This window comes from Papaver somniferum, chromosome 2 (assembly GCF_003573695.1).
Source record: "Papaver somniferum cultivar HN1 chromosome 2, ASM357369v1, whole genome shotgun sequence".
Taxonomy (NCBI): domain Eukaryota; kingdom Viridiplantae; phylum Streptophyta; class Magnoliopsida; order Ranunculales; family Papaveraceae; genus Papaver; species Papaver somniferum.
In genome coordinates this window covers 18,758,608-18,775,437 of record NC_039359.1, presented here as the reverse complement: position 1 = coordinate 18,775,437, position 16,830 = coordinate 18,758,608, and the positions used below count along the sequence as shown (strand labels likewise).

Genomic DNA, 16,830 nt, shown 5'->3' with positions numbered 1-16,830 from the left:
AACAATAATCTTGTAGTTGACATTCAGGATGTGTCTTATCCGAGAATGGTCAGAGCCGTTTAGTTGTGTTTGTTTCAGACACCTTGTCAAAAAAAAAAAAAAATACTAGTATGAGATTCACCTTAGATCCTGTTTGGAATGCAAGCCCAAGGCTGTGGGATTTCAGGTCAAAGTCCATCACCAGCACAGGCCAAGAGTTAATAGAGAAGAATATGGTCCGGAAAAATGCATTGATTATATTTGGGGAAATAAATTTCAGCAACATTTTCTACATTTATCAATCCTGTCGTGTACCAACTAATACCTTTAAGATTTTTGAGACAAAGTTACCGTAGAAATGTGGAGATTGATTACATATACACTGTTAGCTATTTCTTTTATAGGAACTGTTTGGAGCAAGGCATACAAAATTTGTACCTTCAGAATGAGAATATTATCATGTTGGTATAGGAAGAAAAAATCATAATACAATCTTTTAAACATCTTCTCTGCACTTTATCTTCATCTGTTTGTACAGTTAACCCATGAAAATTCCATCAACTAAAAACGCCGTCTTTCAAGCACTCTGCAATCATACGCTTCAACTGCAACATATTTCCACTCGCCACCTGCAAAATAATTATAACAAAATTGTTTGCATTTTCCAAGATAAACAAAAAAAAGTACAGATCTTTCTCAACTGATTACCATTTTCATTTGATTTTGGAAGCCTATATAACACCAATCAATTCTAAAAGCAGGGAAACCCTAAGCAGAAATGATTGTGATAACGCTGGCAGTGACTATCACAGTATTCTAACTGAGTGCATAACAGAAGAAAAGTTGCTAATAAAAAAATTTGTAAATAAAAGCAATGAGAACAAAATCTGACAAAGTAGCAATGCCACCTAGAAGGGACCTACTAATCCAGATGGTAAGACAGCTGTATGCACTCATAATATTTTCACGATGAAAAAGGTGCGTACTCATTATGGATCATCTTTAACATGCTTAGATAAAAGTGCTACTGAAACAAGTTTTTCGAGAATGTTACATGAGTCGCCCTAGGGGTCTTTTAATATAGCCAAGTGCATATACTGCAACCCATGGTTTTGTTCTAATCAAATTACAGCCAACTTTTAGGATAAACACAATAGAGTGACCTGCTTTAGGAGGCTCTGTGGTGAAGTATCAGCAGAAGTGCAGAACAGATGAACACATAAGAAGCAACTTACCTGCTGGATGGATGCAATTCTTCGTTCTGCATCACTGAGCTGAGTTTCAATTGCACCTTCCACTTGTAATAAAAGCTTTCTGTGTGATGCGTCTGATCAGAAAAGAGGGTCAACAATTTGATTGAATTAAGTGCATTAATCAGAATCCGCATCGAAATAGTGAAAGGCTATTCAGTTTTGCAAGAACGTCTAACAACAAAGCTTTGGACTTACACAAGATATAACAATCCAGAAAGCAATTAGAAGTGGAAATAGATCGACAAAGCTTCGGAAATGTGACTTCCCGCAAGCCGTAAAGGTAGTCTACCAAAATTAGATGTCAAAAGGATATGAAGAAATTTCCCTCGGTGCAATCAACTCAAGTTCACCTAAAATCATTCTATGTTGACTTTGGTTTAGCATCCTTATAATTGTTTTCTGTGTTAAACATATTCTGAAAATGTTTGACAAACTAGACAACCTAGAATCTGATTAATGGGCCACAACTAAGAATCTATTTTTTATCAGAAGCAGTCTGGAAATAACTTGACGAATAACAGGTCAACATGGTCTATAAGATGGAACAAATGACGTTCATTTAATCGAGTAGGGACTGATTCTACAAAAGAGTGAAGGTTGGTGATATGAACTAGCGTAATGTTGGTCTTCTAGAAGCACTGAAAAATGAAACTTCAACACAAAAGGCTCGGGGTAATAAAATAAAAGGTCGATATTCATACTTTGTTTCTCTGCATTTTCTTTTAACTCAATCTGATAGGCTTCCAGATCATCGAGTGTGTTCTTGCAGTCCTGGATATGCTGGTTTATCTCTTCTTTGAACTTGTCCTGTATGAGCTTCAGCCGCTCTTGTTGCTCTGCAAAATAATGAGAGCTATCAACCCTCATAGTATATACAGAATAAATTTTGTATGCTGTCCTCAGCAGCACTGGAATTACTCTCAGTGCCTAACTCAAAAATCAATAAATCACCTTCAGGTTCGACTCTTTAAATCGTAAGACAAGAATAAACATAAAAAATAAACAATCATTCTTATTAACATTCAATCCTGATGCTCAAATCCAATCATCAGCTTGCAGTAGTGGTATAGCCAGAGCTGGGAGAAGTACTACCCATCTGATGATCAATGTAGACAACTTAACAGGAAAAATCAGAAATTATATAGTTTAACAAGTCAGGTGAGCTACAGACGCAGTTCAATCAATCTAACGACTGTGGGTATTTCAAAAGAATTGTGGATACCTAGGAATCTGGTTTCCAGGCGTTTCCTCTTAGATTTACCAATGCCAGTGAACTTCCCTCTGCAAATTAGAGAAGACAAGTTAAAGATCACCATCACTCCACCTTATTTACTTCTGAGTCAAACCACCTACATGTCTTTTTGAATCTGAGAGTTAATGTCCTGCAGCTGTAACTTTATTCCTTCAGTGACAGACGCCAGAATCATAGAGCTTCTCTTGCTTGTCTCTGCCTTCATTCTGGTCTTGAATTTTTCTAATGCGAAAGCAAAGAGAGATACGGCCCTGACATATTGTAAGAGGAAAGGATTAGTTGCAACATTGTATAGGTAAAATAGTTTGAAGTCCAAATGAGGTTGATCATAGCTTCTTTCAATAACATGCAAGAGAAGATAAGAACCTGGCCAAACCATCTTCGTCATCTTGATAGGAAGGTTCCTGAAGCTTGTTACTCTCTTCAGTTCCTGAAAGTTTTATGCAACAGAGAACATTAGTTCTCCCATAAGAGATAGCAGGACAGAGGAAAAGAATGATCCCAGAATCTTGCCTCTAGGGGATAGTGGAGTGGGGTCAAATTCACTAACTGGGATGCAAAGCCTCTTCCTTGGACGCAACATGAATTTCGGTTTATCAGGGCTACCTGATTCTGGAGCCCATGTCCTTGTGATCCGGGTAACTGCGTGATCATCAGCCCACATAAGAATCAAATATTTCTAACCTCCGACTTCTCTTACGTTCTATGTAAAGGAAACCACTATGTACCATCAAGAATCCATATAGTGAAAAGGTATTATCCAAACCATTATGTTGGTCTGCCACCACTATGGTTCAATATAACGGATTAATATTAAACAGGTCATCAGAATTTTAGAGGGAAGCTGTAGCCCAATGCAACAATATGAGAATATAAATACCTATAATTACCTATCTATTCTTTTTTCTGTATGATAATATATTCATGTAATAGAAATTCTATATCGTCTTCATATAGTCCGCGGCGAAAGCAGGGGTTGTTATAGTTGTATCTGGTCTAATATAGTTCATTTCTTTAGCTAAAATCATCACTTGAATGATATTTGGCATCAAGACATCAAGAACTGAAATGCTAGGTTCCTTCAAGCTTCAAGATGATCATTTCAAAACTGAGTATGCACACTTATGTCTTTAATATGATTATACCTTTTTCTATGGGTGCATCTTCTTTCAAGCTTTCAGCCTCCTGCTCCTTAGATGATTGAGATAGATTCTCCTCAGCATCTTCGACATCCTGTTCCTTGGATGGTTGAGACAGCTTCGCTTCTGCATCTTCAGTATCCTGTTCCTTGGAAGATTTAGACAGATTCCGTTCCACATCTTGTTCGTCGACATGTGATCCTTCCTTGATAGGTGACTTCTGAAGCTCTCCTGTAGGATCCTGAATGCTTCATAAGGAAGGACAAAAGACTGAAGAAGTATCTTTTGCAGTGAAGCCCAAAAAAGAGAAAATGACTATCAAATGTTACAAGAAATAAGGATACAGGAGATTTTGTTTCTGCGTCCGAACCAGAAAAATCTGGCCGAAAGATCTGGGAAGTCCTCAACTTACAGAACCCTTCAGACGTGAATCTTCTCCCAACTGACTGCGTCTTTTTAGTTTTTGCAGATGGTGGGCTCAAAGAACAGTTCTCCGTAGGTGTTTTTACTTCCAATCCTGGACTACTGACATCATCCTCTTGAGTGTTTTTCTTTGAGGAAATGCTATCAACGTTATCATGGTGATTTTCCTCTTCGCGTAAATTGGGAGTCTTCAGGTTTTCTTGTCGGTCTACCTTTTCCCTGGCTGGTTGTGGCGACTCTTTGTTGGTTTGAGTTGAGTGGCTATGAGAACTTTCTGTTGTATTGCTATGTGATGTCGCCTTATTACGTGGTGATGGCCTTTTACTCTCCCCAATAGCTCGCCTGCGCTTTTCAGGGACAGCTTTGCCAGAAAAGTTTATCCTTCGTGGTTCGACTTTAGTACTCTTTCTCCCTCTCTTCTTAGTTGAGGTGCCACCACTGACAATCCCATGTAAGCCTGTAGGCCACCCTTCTGCCTCACTGAAATTAAATATACTTCTCTCTTCAGACTGTTGCTTATGGTTTGAGGAACTTGGCAACTTTCCCCCATTACTAATCTTACTCAGCCGCTTTGGGTTAGCTAAAGAGGAAGTCTTCTTTAGTGTTAATGATCGGGTCACTGGCCTCTTGATAGTTTCCAGGGGACTTTCAGGCCTTTTAATGGTTTCCTGGGGACTTTCAGAATCCTCCTCTATTGTGTCCGAGTTTTGCCTAAGCTTGGCAACATTGCTATTGTTTTGATCCGAATTACCACCCAGCCTTGAATTCTTCACACCATCCTCAAGAGTCTGACAGTTTAACCTGTTCTCATCTTCCGGAGCAGTTCCTAATATCTCCCACAGTTTCAATTTCAGGGATCCATTGCTTTGTGGAGCTGATTTTTGGTTTTCCACTTCTGCTCTTTTGTCTACCACGCGAACTTCTTTTGCAGCAGTGAATGCAAATTCCTCTACCCTCTCTGTCTGTCCACCTTTTTCTTTCCTCCCATATGTGATGCTATCAAATTTCTTCTGCCCACCATCACTAGACTGTAAAATTGGCATACGGTTTGCATAAAACTGGACTGTTTTTGTCATAGGTGCTTCACTCTTACTGTTAGATTGGTTCTGAACACCCTCTTCAGACTGTAAAACTGAAGTCTGGTTTGCAACAACATTAACTGTTTGTGGGATAGGTAGATCACACGTGGTGTTGGGCTTCTTCTGTGTTTCATCACCAGATCTTAAAGCAAAAGTCCTTCTCTGATGAAATTGAACTGAATTAGTTGTCGATGTCTCTTGGTGGAAGGATTTGGTCGAAACCCATGGAGAATTCTCCTTCTTAGAAGCTTCTGCCAGTTTCCCTTCATTGATTTCTTCGACGAATTTTCCAGCAGTAGGAGCTACTTTCTCTTCTTTCCTAGTTTTGTATCCTTTCAGAGGTTCATTTACCATAACACCAATAGATATTTTCCTGGACTGGCTCTGGCTATATGGAAGATTATCACTGCCAAAACTGGCACATTTGCTTGCCGCATCCTAAAATTATTGTTTCAACCAGCAAGTGTTAGACATTGAACACTTCAAACATACAAACCAAACCATTATTTAGGGGCAAAAAACATGAAAGATAGACTGAGATGAAAATATCTGGATACTTACATCTCGAAAATTCCGAGGTTTCTTAAGCTCCATCATTGTAATTTAAGTTGCACCAGTAGAGAGTCAAATGCAGAACTAGCATATAATAACCTGAAATCCATACAAAACCAATTTATAACATAGAGACCAACAAAACCCTAGCACTATCAACAACAACCGTATTTCAATATATTTAAGCCAGAAACAGATCAACACCATCGCGATAAATGATATCCAAGTGACAATATGAACTAAAAATTAGCCTAACAACCTACTAGCCTAACTACACTCCGTAATCTGAATTGTCCAAATTCTGATTTGAGAAACCAAAAACTTGAAGTTCCATTTCGAGATTTCGATTTCGCACACAGAAATGAAGCTCACCTCAAGACAACACCAAATTTGAGGGTTAAATACTAGTAAAAGTCTCCAAAATTTGTAAACACACGCTCAAATATCAGCTACAGAAAACTTGACTAACAAATAATTCAGACTTTTCAGATAGAAACCTGTGAAAAATATGAGTAAAACTTGGAGAAAGCACAAAAGATAAGAATCAAACACAAAAAAAGTGAGAATCGAACCTGTTAGGTGTTACGAGTTGAAGATCAGACGGATTTCTTAATTACTGATGTTGAGGTGTTGTCCGTGAAGATAAAATCTCTTCAAATCTGTAGAAATCGTTTGTTAGTGAAGAACTGAATTCAATTCTTCGTAGATCTAAATTTGGGTGTCTGAGATAGAGAAGAGAGGAGAGAGAAGAATGGGAGATGGAAATAGAGGAGGCGGGAAAAATAAGTGAATTAGAGTTTTTTTAGTGATTCTATCGTACGCCACGGTGCGTATTGCGCGATGAATAGTCTCGATTTCTCGTGTCGGACGAGAATTTGAGATGGTGAGAGTTGAGAATTTATCGCGTAGAAGGAGAGGAGCGCATGGTACGTGTCATGTGTGCTAGTATTGATCTCCCAGAGTCTCATGGCCTTCGATTGGGCTATAGTAATGTGGTGTATATGGAAGTTGAGATGTGATGTTCTTTTCAGGCACACTTCAATTAATTTACCTCGAGTAATTATTAATACTAAGAGAATGATTAACTCCTATATTACTCCTCATCGTAGTATTTCTGTTCATCTGAGTGATTATAAATTCCCATCTTCTGGGGAGGATCAATTCATGTTTGTTGATGGCTCTTACAAGGATTTTAACATGGGTTTGGGTGTTATCTGGTGTGACTATGCAGGGAATGTAAAAAGTTTGAGAGCTAACTTTAGATTGATTTCAGATGCAGTAGGTGCTGAAGCTGCTGCTCTACTTTTGGCATTCTCTTTGGCATAAGAGATGAATCTATCCAATGTTGTCTTTGTTAGTGACTGTCTCCATTTGGTACATTTTGTTAATGGAGTCAGCTGTAATATATAGTGGCGGAACGGGGATCTTTTAAAACAATGTCAAAGTTTTATTTCTAGGTATTTATCTTATAAACTTGTGTATGATAAGCGTCTGAACAATAGGTTAGCGGATCACCTTGCTCGTCGAGCTAGGACTGATAGCCTTAATGGTCTTTGGTCTCCTTTTTCTCCATTTTTAAACTTGTTGTTGAGGAATGAGAACCTATCGGATGTCTGTAATTCCTTTTTTTGTTAATGGAATGGTGTGTGTTTTTCAACAAAAAAAATGTGTCATGTGTGCACTGCATGTAAACTGCATGTAAAACCGATAAGACCTGATTAGGGCTGCACATTCGGTCAGGTAGGTCGGGTTTGGACTTACCCACCACCCTACCCGCTGATGGTGGCTTTTTGAACTTATCACTCGTAATCGACTGAACATTAAAACGGGTACCCGACTCACATTTTAGCGGGTTGGATCGGGCGGGTGACGAGTTACTCGTTATAAAACATGATTAACATATGAGAAGTTGAGAATTGAGAAGTATATTACTTCATGTACAGTGACTATAGTTTGTAACTCATAAAGAAGTGAAAAGCTGACCTCATGTCAAAGTATTAAGCAACAGATAATTAAAAGTGTTTACAAGTGCAGAAAGGTAAAGCTAACAATAGTAACAAGAAATGGTTTAAAACTCAAAAGACGGTACATTGCATAGTAAAAATAAATGAGCTCAAAGCTCAAAAGTTAGTGCATTGCGGATCCATACTATTTCCAACATTCTCCTTCAAAAGCTTTGGATGTTTTACCTCCCGACAATAAACTGAGCCATCACCTTGTTTAAGCCAATAGGAATCAATCATCATCTACGATGATGGAAGAAGCAGCAAGGTTACCAAATAGCTCTGCAAGTTTGCAACAAACAAAGTGAACAATTAGTAAAACGAATGAATCTTCATGACAGACTGTTTACATGCTACATGATCTACAAGAAACCTAACATGTACTCTATAAGAAACAGTTGATGTTATTGATCAGAGCATCCATTGTAAACAGTCAAGTAAGCGGTGAACGATCCAGTTATTACAAACATTATGATCCATTGTAAACTAACATGTTAGACATCAGCTTATAAACTGAAAAGGAAACCAAAAGGTAATTATCTACCAAGACATGTCTGTTGAACCATTGAAACAAAATAAACTTAAAAACGACATAATTAGACTTAAAAGGAATCAAGAAAGTATAAACGTAACATACCCAACTCAATAAGAACCTCCTCTTCCTCCACTCCAAGGCTAGAAGAATCCATGTCAATCGAAGTACGTAATTTGTAATAAAATCCATGTCAATCTTGTCAGGTGACGAGATTAGAAGACCACAGTATTGTGGTCGAACTGGCAATTGGCGTTTGGTGTTACAATTGGGATGGGCCTTGGAAACTACTTGCTAGGTCCAGATTGGACTTCTGGCAACACATATAAACCTACAGAAAGAGAGGTGAACAGGGAGGTCGGCTGGAGTTTCATTTTTAGGGAGGTTGCGGTTGCAATCCAAAACCGGAGGTAACGAGTAAAGGTTTGGCAGGGACGACAACGATATAAAGGATTTCGGTTTGAAGTTTCATCATTTCGCATTCGTTTCGATTTGTTTTTCATTCTCTTTAATATATTTAAGGATTTTGAGAAAGTCACGTGTTGCTAGGCCTTTGTAAGTAGGGTTTATTATTGAAATCGCATGGAGTTTTAGGTTAATTGAATTGATTTATATAACAAAAGACTATGATGATTTGAATAAATTTATTCCATGATTTTATATATTGATTCAACGATGAAATTAGTTGTTGCTTCACCGGTTCTGTACAATACAGTAACCCATGTGCTTAATTTTTATGATTGCAAATATATTCGTCTACTTATTTGATATTTCATGCTGGGTATGCTTAGAATAGCCGGCTATTATTTGTGAACCTATAATTAGTTTCGTATAACTTTCTCGCTAACGCAATTTGATGGTGCATGCTTTGGTTTAATCTTTTGATGTGTCATGCTTAGGGTGTCCCAGTGATATTTGTGATTCTAATACGTATAATAGGTGATGTTGATTGAACGGACGATAAATAATTCATGGATTATGTTTCATTTCAGTAATTGAATAGAAATTGTGGTGGATACTATAAACCCTGGTTACCGACTTTTCCATTGAATACGTTTAATTAATTTGATTTATTTTCTTTGTTTTTATTCTTTCAAAAATCCCAAAAACATCATCTCTGGTTAGTCAATCAAGATTATTGGTTATAGTATTTCCACCGGTTCTCGTGGGAACGACCCGTACTTGCCTCTATCTACTAGTTAGACACCGTGCGATTGCGGTTATTATATATAGGGTTCTTCCAGAATCCTATCACCATGCACTTGTAAATCCTAGGTGACCTTGGCCTCCCCATCAGTATTGATCTTTATTCAGTTCATGTTTGGGTTAGACCATCCCACGGAGAATGTTAATATCCTTTTGATGTGTCCAGAGTGGTTAGATACAGAGAGTCACTTGGTAGCACATGAGGTATTGTTTGTAAAGCTCTGAATTACTCCTATTGTTTTAGGGCCCAAGCTAAAATTTCACCTGATTTTGTTTGCTTTTGTCGGTAAACTAGTTCATTCATAGCCAGCCATATATAAGGTCCACAATAGAAAACATTGTGATGATATGTAAGGTATTGTTGTTGATTGTTGTAAGATTTGGGAAATGGTTTTTTTAGGAGTTATAGCAATTGTGGGGGTATAATTGGAGTTTGGTGTGGTTGAGAGCTGAGTGAGTAAAGTATTCCAGATGTATAAGTTATTTGGAAATGAAGTTGCATATGGATCGCAGTTTCTAGGTTAGTGTTGCATTTTGGAAAAATGTCAGAAATGGTCAGATGGATGTGATGTAAGATGTAGAAGGTTGGTAGTCCTTTGTTGATTGATTTCCACAAGAAAATATGAACTTTCGGTGGACATCGTAGTGTCCACAAGAATTTGGAAACTAGCAGGGGGGTTTAAGAAGGTTGACCAACTCGATAGGTTAGACATTTTTATCCTAAAGATGTAGTGTACTTAAAAAGATATTGAATGTGGCCAGATAATTTTGTCTTGGGGTTTATCTAAGGGCGGGTGGATCTTTATGATTTTTTGGGCTGCAAGAGAAGGGGGAATTTATTTTTCCTTGTATTCGGTGGTGCGAGATTGGATCGACAATCTGTATGGACTAAACTCCAATATAATTTCGAGAGCACCAACTTACAAGCGAGACTCAATCAACAAATATATCAAATAGCTTTATCTCTTTCTCAATCCAAGCAGTAAATCAACTAGATAGAAATACGTGAGACTGATTGATATGAGAATAAGTTGGACGGTACCAAAAACCAATTCCCATGTGTCAGTCAAGTTATATCCAACAAACAAGGTCATATTTATCAACTGTGATTGAACTACGCACAACCTGTGATATTTCAATTATATAAATAAATATAATGCGGAAAAGAAATAACACAGACACCAGGAATTTTGTTAACGAGGAAACCGAAAATGCAGGAAAACCCCCGGACTTAATCCAGATTTGAACACCACAATGTATTAAGCCGCTACAGACTCTAGCCTACTACAAGTTAACTTCAGTCTGGAATGTAGTTGAGCCCTAACCAAGTCTTACATCGACTAAGGTACAGTCGTGTTCCTTACGCCTCTTGAATCCCAGCAGGACTCTGTGCACTTGATTCTCTTAGCTGATTCCACCCAAACTAAGAGTTGATACGACCTAAAGTCGAAGACTTATAAAAAAAAAATTCTCTCTCAGATAAGTCTATTCTAGTTGTTGTTTCCGTCTTTAGATAAATCAAGGTGAACAGGAAACTCAACTAATACCCTGGACTTATAATCCCGAAGAGCAGCCTAGAAATATCAGTCACCTCACAATAAATCAACTAATTAACAAAAAAAATATTGTAGAATCACAAGAGTCTGAGACGAAGAATTTTTGTGATTACTTTTTATATCTTACCTATCAGAGATAATTCTCGAGAAAATCTTAGAGAAGATAAAACTCAATATGACATAACAAGTAAGATCAGAATACGCAACTACAAAGAAAATAGTTGGATCTGGCTCCACAAATCCCAAATGAAGTCTTCAAGTTGTTAACCTAATAATAGTTTTGGAAAACCTAGGTTAAAGGAGAATCGACTCTAGTTTTCAACTAGGACACACGAAAATGTCGGGATTAGGTTTCCCGAATGCTAGAGTTCTCCCTTATATAGTCTTTCAAATCATGGTTGCTTACAATCAAAGCGAAGATAGCTTAGTAACAAAGCAATTGATATTCACCATTAGATGAACTCCTGATTTAAGATTCAAACTAAGTCTGCTTAGAAATTAAGCAATCAATCTCCACCGTTATATGGTATTAGCTTGATACACACAAATGAAATATACCTATATTTAGATATGGATGAACCGTACCCAAATATGTAACCTTGTTGGCTCAATAATAGTTAACCAAAGTTAGTCATATTAACACTTATAACTTAACCTTATTCATCTAACACTTCTAGATCAAATATGATGATCAATCAATCATGATAGATAATCAAATGAATCTAAATGTGTTTAAGAGAGTTGTTAAAATCTTCATCATCTCATCTCATAGATATAAATATATATATGAACCATTCAAAACAAAATCGGTTTGGTTTGCAATTGTACAAAGTACTTATACAGGAACCAATTCATAAAAATAATGCCACAGTTTGTAAAATTAGTTCACATACCTTATGAAATTAAAGTTCCAGGGACTTTAGTTCGCAGACGAACCTAAGTTCATGAGTATGAAAATCCATACTTGCCTATTTTAGAAACTGACCACCATGTTCGCAAACTGAGTACGCAAACAAGAGTTCCGGACTTTGGCTTTGTCCATCCGCTCGTAAATAACATACAGGAACAGCAGTTCCGGACTTGTCCTTGTCTAGCCCGTTCGCAAACAGGGTACGCAAACAACAGCTCCAAACCTTTTCACAGGTAAACCAGTTCCAAAACATTGTTCGCAAACAATAGTTCCGGACCTGAACTAGACTTACACACTTAGGATACAAAGTACACAACCTGTGTTATATCCAGACATGGTAATTGTTCTAAAGATCTCATTTAATCATTGAAACATCCTTGGAACACAACAATGGTAATCTTACACATACCACTAGCTTCAAGTACTTTTCAAGTGATTAATCGATCAATACGAAACTTCCCAAATTGACATCAAATGATTGTCTCACACAAATCATGTAAGATGTTCAAGGTAATTTTCATATGATCATATTTGACTTATATTTAGTTTCCAACAAATAAATTGTCTCCAACTAAACTCTTCAAGAATACGATGAACTTAGCTAAAGCTAAAAGCTTCAAACACATATTTCGAGAAATAGATAAGCGAGACAAACTCGGTTCGAAATATCAAATATGTATAATGTAAAATTCTATATAGATATGCGACTTAGTCTCATTATAAAATAGAATATAATAGACTTCTGAGTGATAAATAAGTTTTAGTCTCCATATACCTTTTGTTGATAAAGTTCCTCCAAGCTCTTCAGTAGATCTTCGACTTGAATTGGTGAACACCGTGAAGTCCAAAGCTCAACTACACACTTCCATCTTTATCTGAGACATATCTATAAGTAGACTAAAAATCAAGTATATGGTTTTGATGAGTGCCAAATATTGTATATATTTATCCCTTTTTGTTGGCATTTAACTCATCTTTTGTGCATTAATTCTACATTTTATCCCATATTCTGTATTTTCATTGTTTTCAAGAATAAATATTTTTCTTACTTAATTTTTCATTTTTAGGTAATAAATAAAGTTTGGATGAATAGCAGAGCGGAAAAGAGCAGAAAAGTAGTGAAAAGCCGGGAGGAATTACACAAGGAAGCCGCGAAGAATGGTGTGCACAAGACCAAAAAGGCTAGAAGTGGGCTTGAAGAAGAAGAATTGTCCTTAAAGAAGATATGGGCTTGGCATACCCAAGGCCCAAAACCCTTACTCAAACACATTTCCACTATCCAAGCCCGTCTCGGATTTCAGCCGTCAGATCGAAGCATCTCAGCATCACACGGTCGCTCCATCATCGCACATCAAACGCCGAAGCCCCCGCTTTACATCGCAACGCCCATCTCCATCTTGGGTCGTGTTTTGCTACACCCCTTCATCCGACGGTCGCTCCACGCTTACCTCCGTATCGCCGTTGGATCCACCTACCATCTTCCCATCCATCGCTCCTTGTCGCAGATCATCAAACCGCGCTATCCCCGCTTCACACCGTAGAACCCGAAACCCTATACCCAAACAAACACTCCCTTCTCCCAAAATCAGTTGCAGAACCACCATACCGCCTGCAACTTCACTGCCACCACCATCTCTTCCATCACCACCTCGAGCTTCACCATCATCCAGCTCCCTAGTATGTCCCTTTCTTGTTCTTAGCATCAACCCTAGGTGCTACAAATAAGAAAGAGAAACGCTAGGGCATCAGTAGACGCAATTGGGAGCTGTAGAGCTGAGGAGGAGCAGAGGGAACATCAACAGGGCATGGGTCGAGCGTTTGGGAGACCAATTCAGAAATCAGTGAGTTAATTTGTAATTTAAAAATTAGGGTTTTCAAATTTGGGAATTTTCAATTTAGGGTTTGTAGAAATTTAGGGTGTTGAAACAGACTATAAATTGATGATATGGGTGTGGTAGAAAAGCTCTCTGGGCTAGCCAGTGAAGAATATTTTGAATCAATTCACATTTTTTCCAATTTCTGTTTTAGTAACAGTTGATAGTGTGTATGTGTGTATCCTGTTTATATGTTGCATTTGAATTTAATCTGTTGAATGAATGCTTTGGTTATACTCATGTCTAGCATGAGCTAATTCACTGCAACTAGGGCTCTGATGAAGCCTAGTGCACTGTTGGATGATGCATGGTTAGGATAGTGTTCTTTTTGCCTGTTTGCTTGAGCAATGAGAAGTACTCAGTGCTCTGGCATGCCTGTGATTGATTGTGCTGTCAAAAGACAATCAATTCTAGGGGCATATCAGTGAGCAAGCTGATTTTCATCTCATTTTAGATGTATGCTTAGGAACTCCAACTCAACCTAGACTGCATTGTTTGATTAAGGCACATGGTGGATTCAATTGCCTTAGTAACTTCACTTTCTGCATTTTTCTCTTTGTCAGTAACTATTGCTCAATACCCTTGCCTTAGGCTGCTGCCTTTGTTTCACTTCTACTCTAGAAACTTGTCACTGTCACCCTTCACTGCCCTTAGCTCACTACACACTTTAGCTAGGAAGACTTCTTGTATGCTCCTCTCCCTGTGGACAAACCCCTACTCATCCTTTTATTACAAATCTTGGCCTTGTATACTTGCAAGTGTTTTGTGTGCTTCCCATTTTCACATCAGGTTTTCATCAACTAAACTTGGAAAACAAGCTTGCGATACCAACGCTTGCGAGTTCGACCGAGAAGTGCTCTAACAATAATAATTTTCATAAAATATTTTGTAAGAAAATTAGTATATAACTTTAGTTACTAACACATTTTTTTTCAATTTAAAATTGTGTTTTTAGTACAATTGTTGTTTGGCCATTTTAATAAATGACGATTTATATTATCAATTACAATAAATCACATCAAATTTATTATATACTTCATAATAAAATAAGACTAATAATAGTAGCTTTTCTCTAATGTTCAGTTGATCAGAACGAAATGAGTTCATCTATGTGCACCCCTGCTAAACCAGGGTTGCCCATTCCTCCCTTTATTATTGGCTGCGCATCCAACCCTGGCCACTACTTATAATTTCTTAATTTAATTACATAGGTGCCAATACAATCAAATACCTAGTGAATTGGAGCAAACAAAATCTACATTATTATTTTATGTCTCTCTTTTCTCTTCACTTGGTCTCTTTACTCTATCATTTCACATCGTTAATAGTTTTAATTCTTGAACATTTGCAGACTTCTTAAGCCATTACCAATTCTACTTAGTATAATTTTCCATAAAACTAGTTGTTAGAGCACTGCTCGGTCGAACTCGCAAGCGTTGCTATCTCAAGCTTGTTTGTCATGTTTAGGTAATCAAAACTATAAGTCTTGATTTATAGTCTACTTACAGCTATGTCTCGGATTAGGATAAAATGTGTAGTTGAGCTTTAGACTTCACAGCATTCATCGATTGAAGATGAAGATCTACTGAGGAGACCTTGGAGAAACTTCATCAACAAAAGGTATGAGGAGACTAAAACTTATCTATCACTCGGAAGTCTATTCTATTATATCTCCTATTGAGACTAAGTCGTATAACTATGTTACGTTTACATCATACACATTTGATATTTCAAGTCGAGTTTAACTCGGTTATCTATTTCTCGAAATATGTGTTGGGAGCTTTTTTCTTTAGCTACGTTCTTCATTATTCTTGACGAATTTAGTTGGAAACTATTTATTCGTTGGAAACTAAATAATAAGTCAAAAGATGACCATGTGAAAATTGCCTTGAAACATCTTACATGATTTGTGTGAGACAGTCATTTGATGTCGACTCGGAATGTTTCGTATTGATCATTCTATCACTTAAAAATTACTTATAAGCTAATAGTTTATGTGAGATAGCTATTGTCATCTTTTAAGGATGTTTCAATGATTGGAATGGGAGTTTAGGACAATTAACCTTTGTCTGGATACATCAAAGTATGCATACCAGTATGCAAATTGTGGTGGTATGATTCAGGTCAGGAAACCAAGTTTGTATACCAATATGCGAACGGTTTTAATTGTTAAAGTCCGGGAACCAAGTATGTACACCAGTATGCGAACGGTGCTACCTGAGTTACGGTCCGGGACGGTAGTATGCATACCGGTTTGCAAACTGCTGGACAAGACCAAAGTACGAAACTTAAGTTTGCGTACCCGTTTGCAAACTAAGTGGTTTAAGTTCTAAAATCGATTTAGTATGATTTCATAATCATGAACAAATACATTTGTAAATTATGGAATGCAATCTTTGCAAACCGTGACTTATTGTTCATGAATTGATTCTTTTAAATCAAATCCGATTTTACTTCAATCATGTCTTGTATACTTCTATGGGAATATAAACAATTGAAGAACTCTACGAGTAACACAATTAGATTCATTTGATTATCATCTGATCTAGAAGTGTTAGATGAATGTGGTTAATACGAAAGTGTTCGTATGGATAACTTCGGTTAACTATTGTTGAGCCAACTCAATATATACATTTAGGTACGGTTGCCCATATCTAAATGAAGATCTATTTCATTTGTGTGTAACAAGGTAAGACCATCTAATGGTAGAGAGGTATTGTTTTGGTTTTAAGCAAACTTAGCTTGAATCTTAAATCAGGTTTTCATCTAATGTTGAATATTGAGATTTCTTTGTTATTAAGCTAATTTAGAATGCAAACCCTGATTTGAAAGAGTATACAAGGGATAACTTTAGCAACTGGAAAACCTAATCCCCATACTTATTTGTGATACTAGTTGCATAGTAAAGTCGATTCTCCTTTAATCTAGGATTTTCCTAAAACCATTATAGGTTAACGACTTAAAGACTTCATTGGGATTCTGAAGCCAGAACCAACTACTTTCTCTGTAGTTGCGTGTTCTGATCTTACTTGTTCTATTATATTGAGTACCATATTCTAAGATTGGCCCGAG

At 37.2% G+C, this 16,830-nt stretch overlaps 1 protein-coding gene across 1 annotated transcript; it reads right to left on the bottom strand.

Annotated features, from left to right (window-relative positions):
• Nucleotides 1-224: 224 nt before the first annotated feature.
• Nucleotides 225-6,422, bottom strand: LOC113347068 (meiosis-specific protein ASY3-like). The gene is made up of 11 exons (XM_026590652.1): nt 6,250-6,422; nt 5,687-5,776; nt 3,968-5,563; nt 3,630-3,864; nt 2,998-3,126; nt 2,851-2,914; nt 2,586-2,735; nt 2,455-2,513; nt 1,934-2,068; nt 1,215-1,306; nt 225-608 (listed from the first exon to the last, which is right to left on the bottom strand). Exons 2-11 carry the CDS (start codon nt 5,720-5,722, stop codon nt 537-539), a joined length of 2,568 nt encoding a protein of 855 aa, XP_026446437.1. The 5' UTR covers nt 5,723-5,776; nt 6,250-6,422; the 3' UTR covers nt 225-536.
• Between the last annotated feature and the right edge of the window lie 10,408 nt (nt 6,423-16,830).